This window comes from Corvus moneduloides, chromosome 21, assembly GCF_009650955.1.
Source record: "Corvus moneduloides isolate bCorMon1 chromosome 21, bCorMon1.pri, whole genome shotgun sequence".
Classification (NCBI taxonomy): Eukaryota; Metazoa; Chordata; class Aves; order Passeriformes; family Corvidae; genus Corvus; species Corvus moneduloides.
Genome location: NC_045496.1, coordinates 288,762 through 306,601, shown reverse-complemented (window position 1 = coordinate 306,601; position 17,840 = coordinate 288,762). Strand labels below are relative to the sequence as shown.

General features: G+C 44.9%; 1 protein-coding gene across 1 annotated transcript in view; it reads left to right on the top strand.

Annotated features, from left to right (window-relative positions):
- The window catches only part of LMX1B (LIM homeobox transcription factor 1 beta), an 89,317-nt gene extending 74,400 nt beyond the window's left edge, over positions 1-14,917 (top strand). The window contains exons 3-8 of the mRNA XM_032130739.1: positions 4,324-4,556; positions 7,185-7,363; positions 7,756-7,833; positions 8,233-8,299; positions 9,119-9,280; positions 10,990-14,917. Coding sequence (XP_031986630.1) covers positions 4,324-4,556; positions 7,185-7,363; positions 7,756-7,833; positions 8,233-8,299; positions 9,119-9,280; positions 10,990-11,147 — 877 coding nt within the window. The 3' untranslated portion in view covers positions 11,148-14,917. The remainder of the gene's footprint in view (positions 1-4,323; positions 4,557-7,184; positions 7,364-7,755; positions 7,834-8,232; positions 8,300-9,118; positions 9,281-10,989) is intronic.
- Positions 14,918-17,840: the final 2,923 nt, after the last annotated feature.

Below are 17,840 nucleotides of genomic sequence, written 5' to 3'. Positions count from 1 at the left end.
GCAGAAGGTCTCTGATAGGTAAGTAGCAGCATCTGTCCTCTTGCATACATCAAACAGAGCTTAATAACTTCCTATTTACTGCTTCACGGCAGAGGCCCAGTAAATGAACAACCTGACTGAATTAGTCTATTTTTCTACCTTTGTCCTGTATAACAAACCTCTTGAACCACACTTAATGTGAACAGCAAATTTCACACTGCACATGGACATCTTTCAGCACAGATTAAATTAGTTATAATAAAACAATTAAAATCTATTTGTCCACAGACAGGAGGAAATGAAGGACCTGGCTGAGCCACAGAAAGGTAAAGGGTGGGTTGTCAGGACACCAGGAGAGTAAACAGCAGAGCCATGATTCTCAGGAGCAAAGCAGGGTCAAACTTACTGCGAGACAACTGCACGGGATATAATAAATCAGGGGTCCGTATTGCACTCCAGATGGCTGTGCCAGGCAGGAAGGCACAGTGGATCATGTAACTGTGGTTGTTTCTGAGGATTACTGATTCAGCCTGCCTTCACAGGGATATCCTAACAAATAAAATCTTTATGGCCTCTTCCGCTGGTGAAAATTTTCATCTACTGGTTAAAGTCAGGACATGTCTTAGCATTTGCATTGCCCTTGACACATATGCAAAATTAATTTAAGTTCACACAGTTTTAGCTGGTAAAGAGTTTTTTATTATCTAGTACTGTAAAGTTGCTTCATGGCATTTATTGTAAATACTCTGATGGACAGACAGGCCATTGTTCTGAGCTTTAGCTTGGCTGAGTCCCCCAAGTGTTCCAGGCATAGAGGCAAACACACTTAAAAACTCCTAAACCTATTGAGTTGTCTTTCAAAATTGTCCAGGCAACAGAATTTATTTATAAAACTCCGCAATCATTGATTCAAAACAAGGTTTTCTTGTTCTGCTTTTCTTCTTTGTCCTCTTTGAACGGTTTTCTCTGGAATGTTTTCGTTGTGCTTAGGAGTCAGAGATTTCCTGCGGCTTCTAATAAAGGCATTTGATTTCCACTCTCCACATACTTTAACACATCCAAGGATTTTGAGGTTTGACATTAGCTTAGGAGTGCTGGAGATAATCAGCCATGAGGGTAAAAAGCCAGAGTTATGCAAATTATTTGTAAAATGTATAGAAAGCAAAAGAACTATTCCTTTAAATGTGGTTGGTGTGGGACAGAGTCTTTGTCTCAGCACAGAATATCTGTGTGCTCCCCTTCAAATTTATGGCTTTGATTGAAACCTGTAAAGGGGTGATCTGTAAAGTATTCCTGCTATCCTACACTTCCCAACAGGTTTATTACCATTCATTTATAAAATGAACAGTCTAACGAGCAGTGGTTTAGATCACAGCTATCAAAGTCTGGTCATTTGTCAAGATTAGTTTCCTGTTGTGAGATTGCCTTGTGCAAAAAGAGTGCATAACCTTGTGTTCCTCTTGGGAAGCTGAAAAAATACCTATAAACACCCTATAAGATAGGTTTAATGAAGATTTTATAATCTCAGAATTCAACCCAACACACTGCTCTGTGTGTGTGTGTGTATTTGTGCGGATGCATGTTATAATACAGAGTACCTGTGGACAGGGGAGGGAGTTTTCTTGAGAAGAGTTAATTTCGGGATATGAAGTCCATGCAGTATTGTCAGGTCAATTTAATGTTCATTTGAATGAGTTAATATACCCTGATGACAGTGTAATTCGTTATAGCTAAAAGGCTGCCTTGGGAAGCGCTGCTGCAAAAGCACCAGCTTTCTGGGGATAGTCGGCTGCCAGTAAATAACACGAAGTATTTTCTGTTCATGTTAGATATACTTATGTTGAAGAAAAAGAAAAAACACAAACAGTCGCTAAGGCAGTATGACAGCAAAGGTGCTGGTCAGGGAAACAACACGCTCCACAGGACAAGGAGGTTATCTTCGTGTCCCAGTTTGAGGGAAGGTGCAGGGGATTTATGCTTTCTTGGGCTTTTCTTCTTGAAATTATCTGTAAACTGTGTTACATTTGTGTTTCCACTGTCACTGGACGGTGGCATATCATGCGGTTTGCTTGGGAGACAACTGGAGGCATTTGCAGCCCAAGCTGGAGCGATCACAGCCCCGCCAGGGCCAGTGCTAGCCCTGCCCGGGCCGCCGCGCCCGCACCGCAGCGCCGGGCCCGCTCCACCCATCGGCTCCGGCTGCATCGCCGCTCCCCGGCGCCAGACCCCGCCCGGGGAAGGCTCCCCGTTCTCCCCTCGCCGGAGTGGGGAGGTGGGCACCTGCCCGCGGCGGTGGCGATAGGGCGGGGTCCCTGGAGCCCGTTTCTGAACGTTTCCCAGCCCCGCGGCGCTGTGAGCGGACACGCGATGGGCGGCGGAGCCCGGAGGCGGCCGGAGCCGCCGCGGTCCCGGTACGAGCAGGCACCGGCACATCGGGGCCGGTACGAGCGGGCACCGGCACATCGGGGCCGGTACGAGCGGGCACCGGCACATCGGGGCCGCCCCGTCCCTCCCGGCGAGGACCGGAGAGAGGGGGTGGCTTCGGGGGGACAATGCCTTCGCACCTGAGCTCTCCAGGTGTGCCCCGTCCTAAGGACACCCCCTCGAACAGAGAGGCCAGGCTTGGTTAAATGAGTCTAATAGGTTTAAGCAGTTAAATAGAAACAACTTTTTTCAGTGCACCTTTTTTTTTTCCTCTTTGTGTATTAATCCTTTCGGATATAAAATTGTGTAGAGATAAAAATATTTTCCGCTTAGGAATTTGCTGGCTAAAGCATTGTGAGGAAAACCTTGTGGACAAAGCAAATGGAGGGTATGAAATAAGCCGGCCTGTTCACGGCAGTGCCCAGGGTCCTGTGTGGCATCAGTTTCCTTCTGATAGATTTAATTCATTACCTGCCTGAAAAAGAGCCACTCAGTCTGCCTTGCACCGCTGTTACCTTGAGGTTGTGGTCGTGCAAAGGTGTGCGCTGAGCCAGCCAGGCTGCCAGGGCAGTCACCCCAGGTGCAGCTGGGGAACACCCCAGTTGCCGTCTCTCAGCCGTTTTCTGGATGTCGTGTGCAACCGTATTGACATTTGCTTTTCCCTCCTGCCCACTCTGACTCCAGCCCTTTGCCGAGGGCTCGTGACTGCCATTTTCCTGCACTTCTCAGCTCAGACAAAATGGAGGCTCTGGAGGAATGAATAACTACCGCAGTCTTAGCCTTCTAAAATCAAAGACAATTGCCTTTTTTTGTGAAAAATTATAGTTTTGATGATTAAAAAAAAAAAAAGGCAGCATACCCCATGCTAAAAGGCAGAATCTAATTTTTTTCCTGTGAACACACTGGTGCAGTGGTGTTCATTTCCTTGCTGAAATGTAAATGTTCATGCACCTTGCACTGTGATGTATTGCCATAAAAGACACTGAATTTCAAATCACTAGCACACCATGTGACACAGGGATGTAACTTAGCAATTCGTCTTTATTTGAAGGCAGCCCTTTTCTGAAATCTCACTTAGGGAGATTCCCAGTTGCCATTAGAAAAGCAAAATAAAATTAATCTAAATAATTCTAACTTAAGCCTAGAAAATTAATGACGGATGAAAGACAGGGTTTATAGAGCACTAATAAGAACTAGTCTGGATACAGTGTGTGTTCTAGGGTCTGTGATTATACTGGTAATTTGACAGATTGTATCACTGCCTATCTGTGCCAAAGGATGTTTCACACCATTTAAAATGCACAGTACTTCCTTCAGAGACAGGTTGTTCTGGAATAACTCAACATCCAAAGAAAAGCTGTGTTATTTCACTCCTCTCTTTATTGATTGCATGTGTACAACCGTGTGTGCATGTGCACATGCTGACTTTGCCTCAGCAAAAGCACAAAGTTTGCATGCTCATATCTGTGTTTATCCGCCTCCTCAGAGACAGACAATACCAAAAATGGGAAGTCATGAAATCTCTTCAGAATAGGGCTTAAGTGCTGAAACCAGAGACCCTGCATAAAACAAAGCATTAGCTGGTCCTTCCTTTAAAAGTGAATTAAAATACATTTGGATTTGAGCAATTATCCAACTTTGGGAGCTCCATTTTTTTCTTATTTTGAAAAGGAAAAAACCACTGAGATAAGGACAGATCTTAGTGGGCTTTGTCCAGCAAAGGTGATTTAGGGAATCTCAAGACCAAAGAGATTGAGATTTGAAAAAATTGCATGCCTATGACATTTCCAAGCCTAAGGATGCAAGTCTTGCAGCGTGCAGAAGCATGAGCCAGGTGGATCTGTGCAGATATTGCTTGATTTAGATCCACACGGGGTATGATCTGACGCTCCCTTTGACTGTGCTGTCTCTTCCTTGCAGGCTGTTTGCTGCCAAGTGCAGCGGCTGCATGGAGAAGATCGCTCCAACGGAGTTTGTGATGCGAGCCCTGGAGTGCGTGTACCACCTGAGCTGCTTCTGCTGCTGCGTGTGCGAGCGCCAGCTGAGGAAAGGGGACGAGTTTGTCCTCAAGGAAGGGCAGCTGCTCTGCAAAAGTGACTATGAGAAAGAGAAAGACTTATTGAGCTCGGTCAGCCCAGACGACTCAGACTCAGGTGAGCTTTTTCCACACCTGCTCTGACCGGAGAAGCTGCATGAGTTTGTAGAGCTTTCTCATAGAAAAGTGCATTCATTTTCACATCCACTTTATCCAAATGCATGTGCCCCCTATGCAAATTTGCAGGCACAGCTGAAAACATTCCTACTGGCAGTCTGCCTTCCCTAACCTGACTCCCTCCCTTAACTTCCTGCTTAGTAAAAGACAAAATCTTTTTGCTTTCATCGAAGTGTTTTTCTATAAGATCATAAAGTCTGAATCGGACTGAATTTAGCTACGTGAGGCCTCACTCAAGTGAGGCATAAGTATGCTGTTCTCCTCAGGCATTCTTTAATCCACTTAATATATTTTTCAGGGGATCTTATGCACATACAATTTCACCACTAAATTAGGGAAATGAGCACAGCAGTAATATGATTTTTGAGAGGAATCTCTCTGCCAATTACAAATGTTCCTTTAAGAAAGATTGCAAGTACAATATAGAAATACTGAAGAGAATCTAAAAGCAACTGAGATGTGGGTTTGTGCCATCAAAATCACACACTTTTTTCCCAAGAAAATATGCAGGAAAATCAACAGTTACCATACCATTAAATGTACAAATTACATGTTTGCCTCTGGTTTATGGGAAAATGCATTACTCCATTTTAACTGGGAGCAAAAATTATCCTTAATCTCTAATCTGAGAGTCATATTCTCCACATTGCTAAAATTTTTATTTCCGCATTGGGAATCCCTCAGGACAAAGGTCTCTGCAGTCTCAGCAATGCATGGGACCAGGGCCATTCTTAGAGCAGTGGTTTAGTTACTGCCATGCCGCGTTTGCAGGACCTGGAGTGCTCTGCTCAGTAAATCTCGCATCGTAGGGTCTGGGCTCTCGGTGAACGTGCCTGAGGCACTTGAGTTTCCTCCTTGACCGTCAGCAAACTTCCCCCCCACCAGCTCCAGTGACCTGCTGTGCACCTGCCTCATGTCCAGCCAAACCCCCTCGACCAGCTCGTGCGAGGCTGTCCCCACGCTGGGGCTGGTCACAGGCATCTTCCCCCACTGCTGTCCTCACACAACCGGTGCTGGCAGCTGTATTTGGCATCAGCTTTGAGCAGGGGTGGGCTCCTCTTCAGGACCAGATCTGACTTGTGATCATCAGTGAGGAGCTACCACAGTAGCACAAACTAGTCTTGGTTTCAATTTCATTTCCCTTTGGCACAAAGGGGAGTTTCTTACTCCTGGAGATGCTTTTTTTTTTCCTTCATTATTCTCTGTTAGCCAAACCCAAACCTGAAAAACAAGCTGACAAATTAAATGAGTTGTTTGTCTCCCATTGTCTAACACATTGAAAACACTGATCTCCCAGGGGTCTGCATGAGAGCACACGATCTGCAAAGCCCTGGCTGAGAATGTGTCCTGCTTCAATCAAATATTTATCCACTGGACACAAAAGTAACTCTCCAATGAGCAGTATTAATCCTCACAAACCTTTCCTTAGAAAAGGCATGCTGGAAAGTTAATAATGTCATGGTTATTAAAATGACTGAACTTCTCTTTAATCATTAGGCCAAAGATGCTTATTAAAGTAAAAGGTGATTAGACTGCTAGGTGCATAATAATCAGACCCTAAAATGAATTAAAGTCTAATTTGTTGATTCCCCACATGTAGTCCTTTAGTAGATAAAAATTTCAGCGTGTTTCTTCGTGTTGAAGTCCCTATAATACTTGATAGTGTTTTCTGGAAGAAAAATCAGTAGTCTGTTCAAATAAAAAGTTGAAAAGTTGATTTTCACAACAAAATGTGAAATTTATTTACCCCTCAACCTTTGCCACTGTGCTTGAGATTTCCCAGGACAATATACTAACACGTAATATCACCGGATTGTATGAGTATTCAGAATTTAATGATAGAAAATACAAAGAATCTCTTTACAAAGAAACTCTTTGATCTGCAGAAGCACATAGATACTTGTATGTATTTACTGAGAAAGAGAAGTTTGTGCTTGCACATACAGACACATTTTAATGCACAGAGGAAGATTGCTGAAGTTTTCTGGGGGAAGTGGAAATGAGATGACAAAGATTATATTTAATATTATCTCTGGAGCTTCAAAACATTCAAAACAATATTCAGTAACTGGAATCTGCACTATATTTAGTTAGATGGGCTTTGAGATACGTGTGTAATACTTGCTTTATGCTGTTTTGCTGCTGTAGCAGTGCAGGCAGTAGTACCTGTCTGCAGATAATGCTTCAGGAGAAGCTGGAGTTCAGCTGTGAAGGTAAAGGTGTTTATCTGGTGGTGAGATTGGAGCAGGTGAGCACACAGGACCAAGAGATCCTGGAAAAGCACAAAGTTTCTCTGTGCCTGATTCCTGGAAATACTGAAGCATATTCTGAGTTTCCATCCCCTGATCAGTCCCATGTCCTAAATTAAAAATTGCAAACATTTTTATGCTTTTGTGGCATTTGATTTAGGCAGAGCACACAGATCTAAGATAGTCTCTTCCTGCCCACAGCTGCTTTAGGTATTCAAATAACCATGGGACAATAGTTGAACCTGTTGACTGAAGAGCAGTTCTCAAACATCCTGTTTTCTTGGTGGAACAAGTGCAATTATATATCCTTTTTTCACCAGTCAAAAGTGATGATGAAGATGGAGATGTTAAGCCCACCAAGGGCCAAGTAACCCAAGGAAAAGGAAGTGATGATGGGAAGGACCCAAGAAGACCTAAACGACCAAGAACAATACTAACTACACAACAGAGACGAGCATTCAAAGCATCCTTTGAAGTGTCTTCTAAACCCTGTAGAAAGGTAGGTGCTTCACCAGGGACTGAGTCAGCCTTGACACCAGGCCACAGCCCCAGACAGCCCTGCCCCTTCCTGGGGCAATAGCAGTTCTCCTGGGGTGAAGGCAGAGCACTCTTTTTGCAGAGAAGTCTTTTGCGGGTAAAATAAAAAACAAGAAATGACTTAGTGTCATTTTCCTCAGCTCAGACTCTTTGTTCAGTAGTTACAGAACTGGTAGTGCCATCAGGGGCAGAACTTGACAACACTATGAAAATATATGATTAATTTTTAAAAGTAATTTTATACATGCAATTTTTGTTGTAAGTACAAATTCTCCTCTTAACAAAACTGATTTGGTTTTGGGTTTTTTTTTTTAATTTATGAAAAATTGCATCGTTAAGCATTTCCTCCTGCAGGTCAGAGAAACATTGGCAGCTGAAACAGGGCTCAGCGTGCGAGTCGTCCAGGTCTGGTTTCAAAACCAAAGAGCAAAGGTAGGCTGTTTGTCACATTATCAAAAGTCAAATGCAGGTTGTGCCTCAACATGGGCCCTTGCCCCACATGCAGCTCACACATGCAGAAGTCCCATGGCTGAACTGTCCATGTTCTGCCTGCTCTGCTCTCTACATCCACACTAGAAAGGCAACTTCGGGACACAAACATTAAATTCATATTTGCTCAAAGCAACTCAGGGTTGGGAGTAAATTTTACATGCAAATCTGAACTGGAAACTGAAATGTTTAAGCTTAGAATTGAAACTGAACCCGCAACAGTGTGTGCATAAGTATAAACGGTCCGTATCAACTGATAAGATGTTTGCAGAGAGTTTTGTAAGGAAACAAAATTGTTGCGTTTGGAGCCACAAGATTGTTCTGTTCTTCTGCTTTTTTCAGATGAAAAAGCTAGCACGAAGGCACCAACAGCAGCAGGAGCAACAGAACTCGCAGCGACTAGGACAAGGTAGGGGATTTGTGATAAAGCGAAGTGAGAGAGAAAGAATCTGCCGTTGTCTGGAAGTGTCTTTCCCACATGATACCTTAGTACAGCAATCCAGGGTGCACGCAGGTCTGTGAGTGACATGTGCCATCAGCAGTGGATGGACACAAAGGTGTACCTGTGCTCACACCAGGTTACCCCAAGTTCTCCTGGTGGGATCAGACCCCAGAGGGGCTCACACAGAAGCTGTTACCTCGTTTCTAGAAGAAATGTACTATGTGGAGGTGCTTGCACCGGAGGAAATCTTCAGGAGGCTTGCTCCAGCTAGATTCTCCAGTTTGTTTTCTACTGCAGTAAGGGGCATGGTGCTCAGCTGGGAATCTGCACAGGCACCAGCTTTACTGCCCCAGCTGAGGCACAGGGAGTCCCTCCTGTGCCCCACGGGTGGCTGGACCCTGGGGCAGGCACTGCACAGAGGCACCAGGGCTTGCCCTGCTGCTCTGTGGGTACTCTTGAGGATCTCCAGCTCCCAAGACCTTGCAGCCTCAAATCCTCCACTTTAGCCAGGGCAGAAAAACTGAGACCATCAGAAGTTAGAGAATAACTGGGCTCTGTCACACACAGTATACAGACTTTAGGAGGATAGGGTCAAGCACCTAGGAGCTCCAGAAATCATGTAGTCAGAAATTACAAGCTGTTCAGCTTATTGCTCAGGGTTCTACACTTGGACAAAATTTGGAAAGTTTCTCTGACTGACAGGATACCCCTGACTGCATTTGCTAGGGTTCATTGTTGCCACTGATTCTGCCCCAGCAGTAACTGTGCCTCCTCTTTGCTTTGCAGAAGTAATGTCCAACCGAATGGAAGGGATGATGACATCTTACACACCACTTGCACCACCACAGCAGCAGATTGTAGCAATGGAGCAAAGCAGTTATGGCACAGACCCATTTCAGCAGGGTCTTACCCCTCCACAAATGCCAGGCGACCACATGAACCCCTATGGTAAGGCATGCCTCATTCTGCCACATCCGAAGTAGCTGGGTCCGTGCGCTGGATCACGCACCACAGGGGCAGCAGCATTACTGGCTTTTAGAATATTTTTTCTGGCATTTGTACCAGGGAATTTGTACCAGTCAGTTTTATGTGTGTATTTTCTTGTACACATAAGAGGGTAGAACAGAGCTCATCACAAAGCTCTGGACACCTTTCAAAACTATTTCACAGTATAATTCTGATAAATGATAAAGCAAGCACCTCTCCAAGCTCCACTTTTTAAAACCACTGTCCAAGACACTGAAAAATAAACAATACCAAATTCTAGCTCCCTCACAAATTTTTCCTTTTTTCTTAGAAGCTTTGAGGAAAAAGTGCCTTCAATAAAGAGAAGTAATCTATTCATTACAAAATGAATAAGCAGCCCTGTAAGACCACTCAGATTGGATGCGTGGATTTGTTAAAGAACAGTTCTTGAGCTACTAAGAGATGGGTTACCACAGGACTTTTCTCCTGCATAGTTTTATTCTCTGTCCCAAATCAAGATGACGGTTTGCTTTCACGATTGCTTGACCACACATCAAACGCATTACAAGCACTAAATGCTCAATTATTGATTCTGGACAATTGCAGTGTGGCATTTAAAAAGAATGTCAGAGGATTTTTCAGACTGTGATTCTCGGCCTTGCGGTAGCCCACAAGGGCCTGTTTCAGACTCATTTCTGCTGACCAGGAGCACTTCACTGTAGAGGCTCACAAGTGCATTAGTGTCCCCAGCACAGCGTGCACAGGCCAACAGGAAATCTGCTTTGGGTCTGTGTCATTACTTTTGCCACTGAGACAAGTCCGTGGTGCACACCAGGAAATTTGAGAGGTCCTGTAAGGAGCTGAGGACATATGAAGTGCCCTTGAGCATTAGGTGGCTTGTGATTTTGTTGGTTTGCTTGGCTTTCTGAGTAAAACTCGTTGGGAAGTGGGTTCTGTGCTCCAAAAGGAGTGCAGGGGATGGCACAAAGCCCTTTTGAATGAGTCTGTGAGGAAAAAGAAGCAGACTAACACTTTTGCAGAGCCCCCAGGACTCGAGCTAGAGCTTTTTCTGGTGCCTTCAGTGTTGAGGTAAGCTGAAATCTTAGTTGCTAAGGGAAATAAAAGGTGCTGTTCCAAACCAGCCCTAAAAGAGTGGAATTTTCTCAAATGAGAGCATATTTACAACTGTATCTCACTTGAAGCCAGGGAAGCTGGGTCTCTTCTGGGTCCTGTCACACTGGTAGAACTTTTACCTTGTGTGTATATGAAGACCAGTATGATTATGGCTCTTGAGCCATGCTTCCCTGTCATGGGCACTCAATATCTGGTCCACCTTTCTTGTCAGTCCCAGTGCTCCCACGAGTGCCAGAGCCCATGGAGAAGCTGGGGACCTGCTCCTCCCCAGCACCGTTTGCTCCCGTTGTCAGCCAAGACTCTGTTATGTGCTGCTTACTGAAATTGAAATTAAATCCTGGCAAGTCTGGGGGCATTGCTGCCAGTTGACCCCTGTGGGTTGATTCCAAGCCCTCCTCCTTGTAGGTCAGACCCTTAGAGCCAGAGAAGGTTAACATGTGACTACAGAACCAGGAGTGTTCCCATTTGCTGCAGCGTGCAGCATGTCAGCATCCGTGTGTACTGTGTCCTCCCCTGGCTGCGCAGCATCCAGCTTAACATGTACATTTCATTTGCAGGAAACGACTCCATTTTTCATGATATCGACAGTGATACCTCTTTAACTAGCTTGAGCGACTGTTTTCTTGCCTCTTCCGAAGTTAACTCCATGCAGGCTAGAGTAGGAAACCCCATTGACAGGCTGTACTCTATGCAGAGCTCCTATTTCGCCTCATGAAAATAAAGAAAACTAACAGCCGGCATGTGTTTAGCCAGTGACTTTTCCAGTGCAGACTCTACAGCCATATGTTGCCCAGCTCTTCCTTCACAGTGACTCTGCTGCCTCTGGACTGCAAAGAGCATTTTTTTAGGAAGACTGTCTCTGTTTGCGTATATGTGTATGTATGTATATATATTTTAATACCTACGTACATACATATATAGAGAAAAAAAACACATCCACCTGTCCCATACCCTTGATTCCCAGCTTGCGCCAGACCACGAGACAAGCACGGAAGGAACAGAAGAACCTGCTCGTCCTCAGCCTTTGATCTGGTTTGGTTTGAGCTCATCATCCTAAAGGAAATGGATTTTGTGGAAAGCTAGATCTTTTCCTCCTTTCTCTCTTCCTTTCTTTTGGATGTCTAAACTTTTTTTTTTAAGCCACTGATACTGACATCAGCCAACCATATGACAAATAAATCAAAGAAACTGGAGATTCCTCCTTTTCTTACTGCATGATTCATACTATGTTGTGGATAAATTGCCATTTGAACTGTGAGAAGTTAATGTAAATGTGACGTTCAACATTTGTTTCCTTTCTACACTTTTTCTACATAACCTAGATCTGCTCATTAGTTTATAGCCCTTATGCATATGATACTGAGGAAACTGGTTAACAGTATTTGTGGAGAAAGCCAGTGATTTCAGAACAAGAAAGGTCTATGACCCTGGAGAGGAGATGCATGTTAGGGGCAGAGGCATTTAGGTTAGTATTGATCTTAAATAATTAAAACTAAAGGTGCTTACAAGACAGATTTATTTAATTTTTTCTGAGGTGTGAGATTAAAACATTTACATTTGTTTGTAGGTATTGCAGTGCCAAATTTCAAGTCTAGACCATGATTGGCAAACAAGTGTTTTTCATTCTATTCTGTTTTGCATGAGGCATAAATGTGCTGTTCTCTATTGTCCGTCTGGAATAATTAAGCACTCCTTTAGTTACCTTGCCTCAGCAAGAATTGAGGATACACAGTTCTAGCCTGAAACACCAGAAGTCCTGAAATGTGCACCAGCTGGGAACAGGAAACTATGAAAGAAATTACGATGGGAAGTTCAGGTATGTTGAGCTGAAATTTTACCACGTCCCGTAAATCCCCCGCTGCCAGGACTCCTGGCTATGGTGCCAGCTGACTGATCAGTGCAAGTGCTGGAAGAACAGGTACACCAACTGAAGGGGATGTCCCAGCTGAAGTCTGTCTCTGATGTTGAAGTTTGAGCATATGTCATATAGATTTTTGTAGGGCATAAAATATCATAAGTAATAATAGTATAGCTATAAATACTGCCTGGTGATAATTATAATGTGGAGAAACAGACAAGTACAGTCATGGCTCTCAGTGGAGAAAACTTCATGGGGAATATTTGCCAGGGTAATATCAGTAATTATAGGGTGTGTTCAAAATAGAGCTCATGGGGAAAGATTGGCAGGATAGGCACTTTCTTAAATAAATACCTTTAATATATTGACCATAATAGCTGAAAAACAAGTCCAAAGCTTTGGTTAATCTAACTCCTTCAGGCTGAGGACTGGTACCAGGCCAGCGTCACAGCGTCCCTGTGGGGCTTGGCACCTTCTATGGGAGCGTGGCTCTCCTGTGCAGGGGGAGGCCAGAGCAGGACCCCTGTAACCTCAGCACCCAGGGAGGGAGCAGCCCTGCTGGGGGAACTGCGGCCTCAGCCTCGGGGAGTCCTGCACGGAAATGTGGACTGAGCATGTTGGAGGTTTCTTGAGAAAGCAAAGTTTTATCTGCAGGGTAAGTGCATGGGTTCTCACTCCAGAGACGACGAGAGCACCGTGGAGGAGGCTGTGCCTGTGTGTGTGTGTGCACGTAGTGCAGGGGGCAGAGCACAGGCCAAGGACCACTCTCGCACTGCTTGAGGTGCAGAGCCCCTGTCTGCTGCACACAGCCTCAGTCAGGGAAGGGACTGGTGGCTCTGCGAGGGTTCCAGGGGACATCCCTGTCCCCGTCCCTGTCCCTCTCTGTGTAGGCTCCCACAGGATCCCACAGGGAGGTGGGAGGTGGGTCTGTTGTGTCCATATGCTTTACCTAGTGACCATTCCCTGCTTTCTGGCAGGGATGTGGTTTCAACTGAGGGTTGTGAGCCCCTGGATATATTTTGAGATTGAAAGGATTTTCTTTTCTTACCCATCCTGTTCAATTATTTTTCCCTTTTCTTGTGTATCAAAATAAATAACAATTTCCTTTCTTTCTGCATGGTAGCAAACATCTATAAAGAACTCAGGTGATCCTCACTGCTTGCAGGGCAGAAGCAAGCAGGTTTCATATGGCACATGTAAACACTTGTCATTTGTCACCACCGATCTCGATGGATTCATCGTTTCCCTCCTCTCCCTTCTGCTGTGCTACTTTACAGTCATAGAAAAGCCTCTCAGACATACCAGTTTGTAGACTCCTCACACAGGCACAGCCTTGCTTCGTATCTCATTACTGGCAGGATCAAAATGGCATTTTTGGTGTTTACAGGGACTTATATGAGAACTATAATGTGACCTACAGTTTGGAGAACTGCCTTGTCCCAACTCTACCTCTGCATCTGGGATGGATGTTGAAAAATAATCCATCACCAAGGAAAAAATCAGACATCCTATTTTATAACTGAAGTAACCATAATTTTTTGCTGATTTTTTGGATGACTGCCACTTTTTTTTTTCATGCTTGTACATACTGTCTCCTCTCCCTTGGTGTGTCGTATGATGATGCCTTAGCTGTTTGTTGCCCCATGTTCTGCCACCTTTGGAGCTACATACCACGTACATGTTCAGGCCCTTGGCATGTGTAACATTTTCCATGCCATGGTGGGCTGCTGCTGGTCCAAGGAAGGAATGCATAGGCAAGGATTTCCAGTGGGCCTGCTATAGCTGGCAAAGGCCAAAGTTCATTAAAGCAAAATAAATGTCACTTTCTTTTTGTGGAATAAATTATTCTACTGGAGTGTGATCATTGTGGTTTTAACCTGGGACCTTGCAGTAAGAGATTATACAGCAACCTCTGACCTCTTTGATTTCTGCTTTACTCTTCTATTGTCAAGGGAATGTCCCCGATCAGGTGAAAGTAAAATGTTTAATGGGCCATATCACAGTAATATCTTACATTGAGTCAAATTGATAAACTCTTGCCAAAAATTCTTAGCATCTGGCACTTCCACGGAAACCACAAACAATGATTGCACATATGGGAGCTCAAAGGCTAGAGGTCATGACAGCAGTTTATTACATGCACCTTACAGTGATCATTTTCCCTAGGAAATTAACCCCTCTCTAATACAAACGCATCAAGTGAGCTCTTCATGGTGTTTCCATCATATTGTTTTGGCTAATCAAGGAATACGTGTGCAGCTAAAGTGGTGACAAGACGCAATTAAGTAAAAGATGATTGATTAGGTTTCAGTGTGCTCAATAATGTATCAAAATGGTGATTGTGAGATCAGACTGAATATGCTGGGTACGAGCTCAGAGGTCCTTATTGTGCAGCTGCAGGTCTGTGGCGGTGGCAGAGAGTTCCCAGCGTTCATGACCGGTTACTGGGCTGTCTGGTACTGGGTCCCAGCTGGGCTGTGGGACGGGCAGCAGCAGCGCCTTCCCTGGGCATGCCTGGCTGCTGAGGGGACGACTCCTGCCCTCTGCTGCTGTTTTCAGACCCTCCTTATCACTGCACTGTGAGGCAAACCTTGGGGCTCGTGGCAAACGTTTCACAGTCACAATACTAAAGACAATTATGTTGCTATAAATAAATGGTAGGGGTTGCACTCATATTGAAACATCATCTTGGGCATTTTGATCTCCTTTTCTTCTTTAAACTCTCATCAAAAACATCCAGATCACTTGGCCCAGTCGCAGCTAACTGTGCCTGAGATGTGGCTCATGTTAGTCGCACAGCAGCTGCTGAGTGGATTTTTCAAATCCACCCTGCATAACTCAGATGATCATTACCAGGTCCTTTGGAAGGGCCATTGCTCAGCCACCTCGCTGTGCATCATGTCATGGGGAAGGTCCTTCATGCCAGCAAACCTTCCAGAGATGATGTGAACCCACTTCCCTCTTCCCACTGTGCTCAGGACTCCCTTCCAGTTTCCTTAAGGGTCAGAGGTATATCCCAAGCCACTGCCTCAGGTGCTCCAGGGAACCCAGCTCTGGGATGCTGCTGGGATGCTGCAAACTGGGGTTTACAAGAGCACCTCTGTGAGCCCTGTCATGAGAACTCTGATTCTCCCTGAAAGTCACTAGAAATGAACAGCAGAATCATGAGGAAAGGAAGGATTCTCACAAGCTGGAGCTCGGTCACAGCAGTGAAAGGACTGAGAGGCAGCTGAAGTACAGCACGGTTGTGGGAGCTGGAGCTGCAGTACCCAGAGTCCCAGTGCTTCAGATCACGCTTTACACAACCACATGCCCAACTCACCCCACGAATTTCTGACCAGTAGCTGCTCCCTAGCATGCAGGTCCCTCCATAGCCCCCCTTCTGTGGCCTAGGGGCGCAGGGCAGCCAGATGGCCAGGGCTTCGGGCACCTGTGCTCCTTGGTTAGGGACATGCTTGGGCATTTGCTTGCCTGAAGTCTTTTGGTTTTGGTGGGCTTTCAACACGGTCTTGCTTCTCTGAGGCCGATCTGACTACTCTGATGGCTCTTTCCCTCCTGACGGCTGCAGCCTGGATCACCTTGGCTTGGTGCACCCTGGTTCTGTTCAGCAGCAGCTGTGAAGGGGCTGCCAGATACTTTGCATTGGGAACTCTGTTTTTAGGTGAACACCCTATTTTTTAGCTGTGTATGGCTGTATTACTTGTATATTTATATATTCTGTATTTATGTTATCGAAATGTAGTATTTTGTAGCTGTCTGTTACAATTTGTTTAACTTGTAAAAAATATGACTGTGCTCTCTCATACTTAACCAGCTCCTTTCACTGTAGATTCGCTGCTCCTTTTCCTCTGTTGGAAACAAACCACCATAATGTATGTAGATTGGAATTTTTTTTATTTAATTATTTGTCATTATTAAATTATTTATTAGTGTTTTTAAATTTCATTTCACTTCATTTTTTTTCCTGCCACCATTGCTGGCAGCTAAGATCCATGAGTTTCTCATGCATCATGTTCCTTCCCACGTGCATGTGCACATGCACACACACACACAGAGTCTAAACAAAAACAGAAAAAGAAAAAAAAGAGAGAGATTACACTTCAGTATATTTGTAAATAAAAGCAACCTGTAAACTAAGCAGGATTTTCCCTCAGTGTGCAGTTCTTTCTTTGCTTTTGCAGACTGAGAGTGTGTTCTCTGTGTCCTGGGGCTAGCACCAGTGTTCTCACAGGGTTCTCACAGAGAACCCAGGGACAGGGACAGCCGAGCACAGCCTCGATGGTTTTAGTGTTGTGGAACTGCAGCCCAGGCTGCCTGGCAGAGGGACACCGCAAGGGTGATGGCAGAGGCTCCTTTTGCACTGGTCTTTGGCCTCTGCAGGTTGAGAGCTGTTCTGTAGGGATGGTGACAGATTGTTACACATCCTGGCTCCTCCAGCTGGCTGGTCAGACACAGGGAGCCAACCCAAACAGCCAGTCCTGGCAGAGGAGCTGCTCCGTGGTGATTTCAGAGACCCAGTGGGATCTTTCCTGTGCAAAGCGCATGCAAGGGCAGCCCCATGCTACAGCAGACAAATGTGTGTAAGTATTAGCAATGGATTATAAAGTATCCATCTAGTAATAGCAAATTTGAGACTAATACAAAATGATAGATACTTGCTGGTGTCTCTTGGGCCATGTAAACATGAACATGAACCTCAGCTGAGGTTTCATCTGGTCACATCTGATTACTCACTGCCATTCCCCAGGTCCAGAAACATCACATTTCCTTTCTATGCCTTGGAGATAAAGTTTTACAGATAACCTGATATCACCAAATGGGACATCCCCGTTTCCACCCCCACCCTGCCATTTCAGCACGTCCCTATAGCCCTTGTGCAGCAAGGTGGGTTCACCTACCTTGAGGAACAGGCCATTCCACAGCCCCAACAGGCCTTGCCCAGCAGCAAGGACATGGTGTATCCCAAGGGGAGGGAGCTGGCACCGACTGAGTCTCTCCCACTGCAGTTTGCACACCATGCGGGTGGCACCACAAAGGGCACAACACATCAAGAGGCGGTATCTCAATGACATAATAAAAATCAGTTTAAAAGTTTCTTCCCCTGTTTTGTTTTTAAAGATCCACACGTAACTGCTGAGCACAGACCTCCCTGCTCAAACTCTTTCCAAGGTAAGGGAGGAGGCACAGTCCCAAGTCCCACCTGAGGACCAGATCAATAAAGCATTTTTGCTCCTAGTCAGAACTTTCATTCCTTTTTGCTTTCCAGCTCCAAACTGCATCATCCTGTCCCACTCACACTGGTTATTGGTGGAATGTCACTGAGGAAAAATGAATTGCCACTAGCAATTGGATTCACCTAAGTCAGAATTAGCTACTCAAATATTCATGCTCTCTGTGCATTTAATATTTATGAAGGAAGAATTAGAGTTGCCCATAGCCATTTCTGAATCTCCCCCAAAAAAATAGGTGAAAGGGATCACAAAAGAAAGGAGGAAAAAAAAAGGATTAATACATTTGGGGCTTGGTGTTGTGTATTGTTTGTGTTGTGTT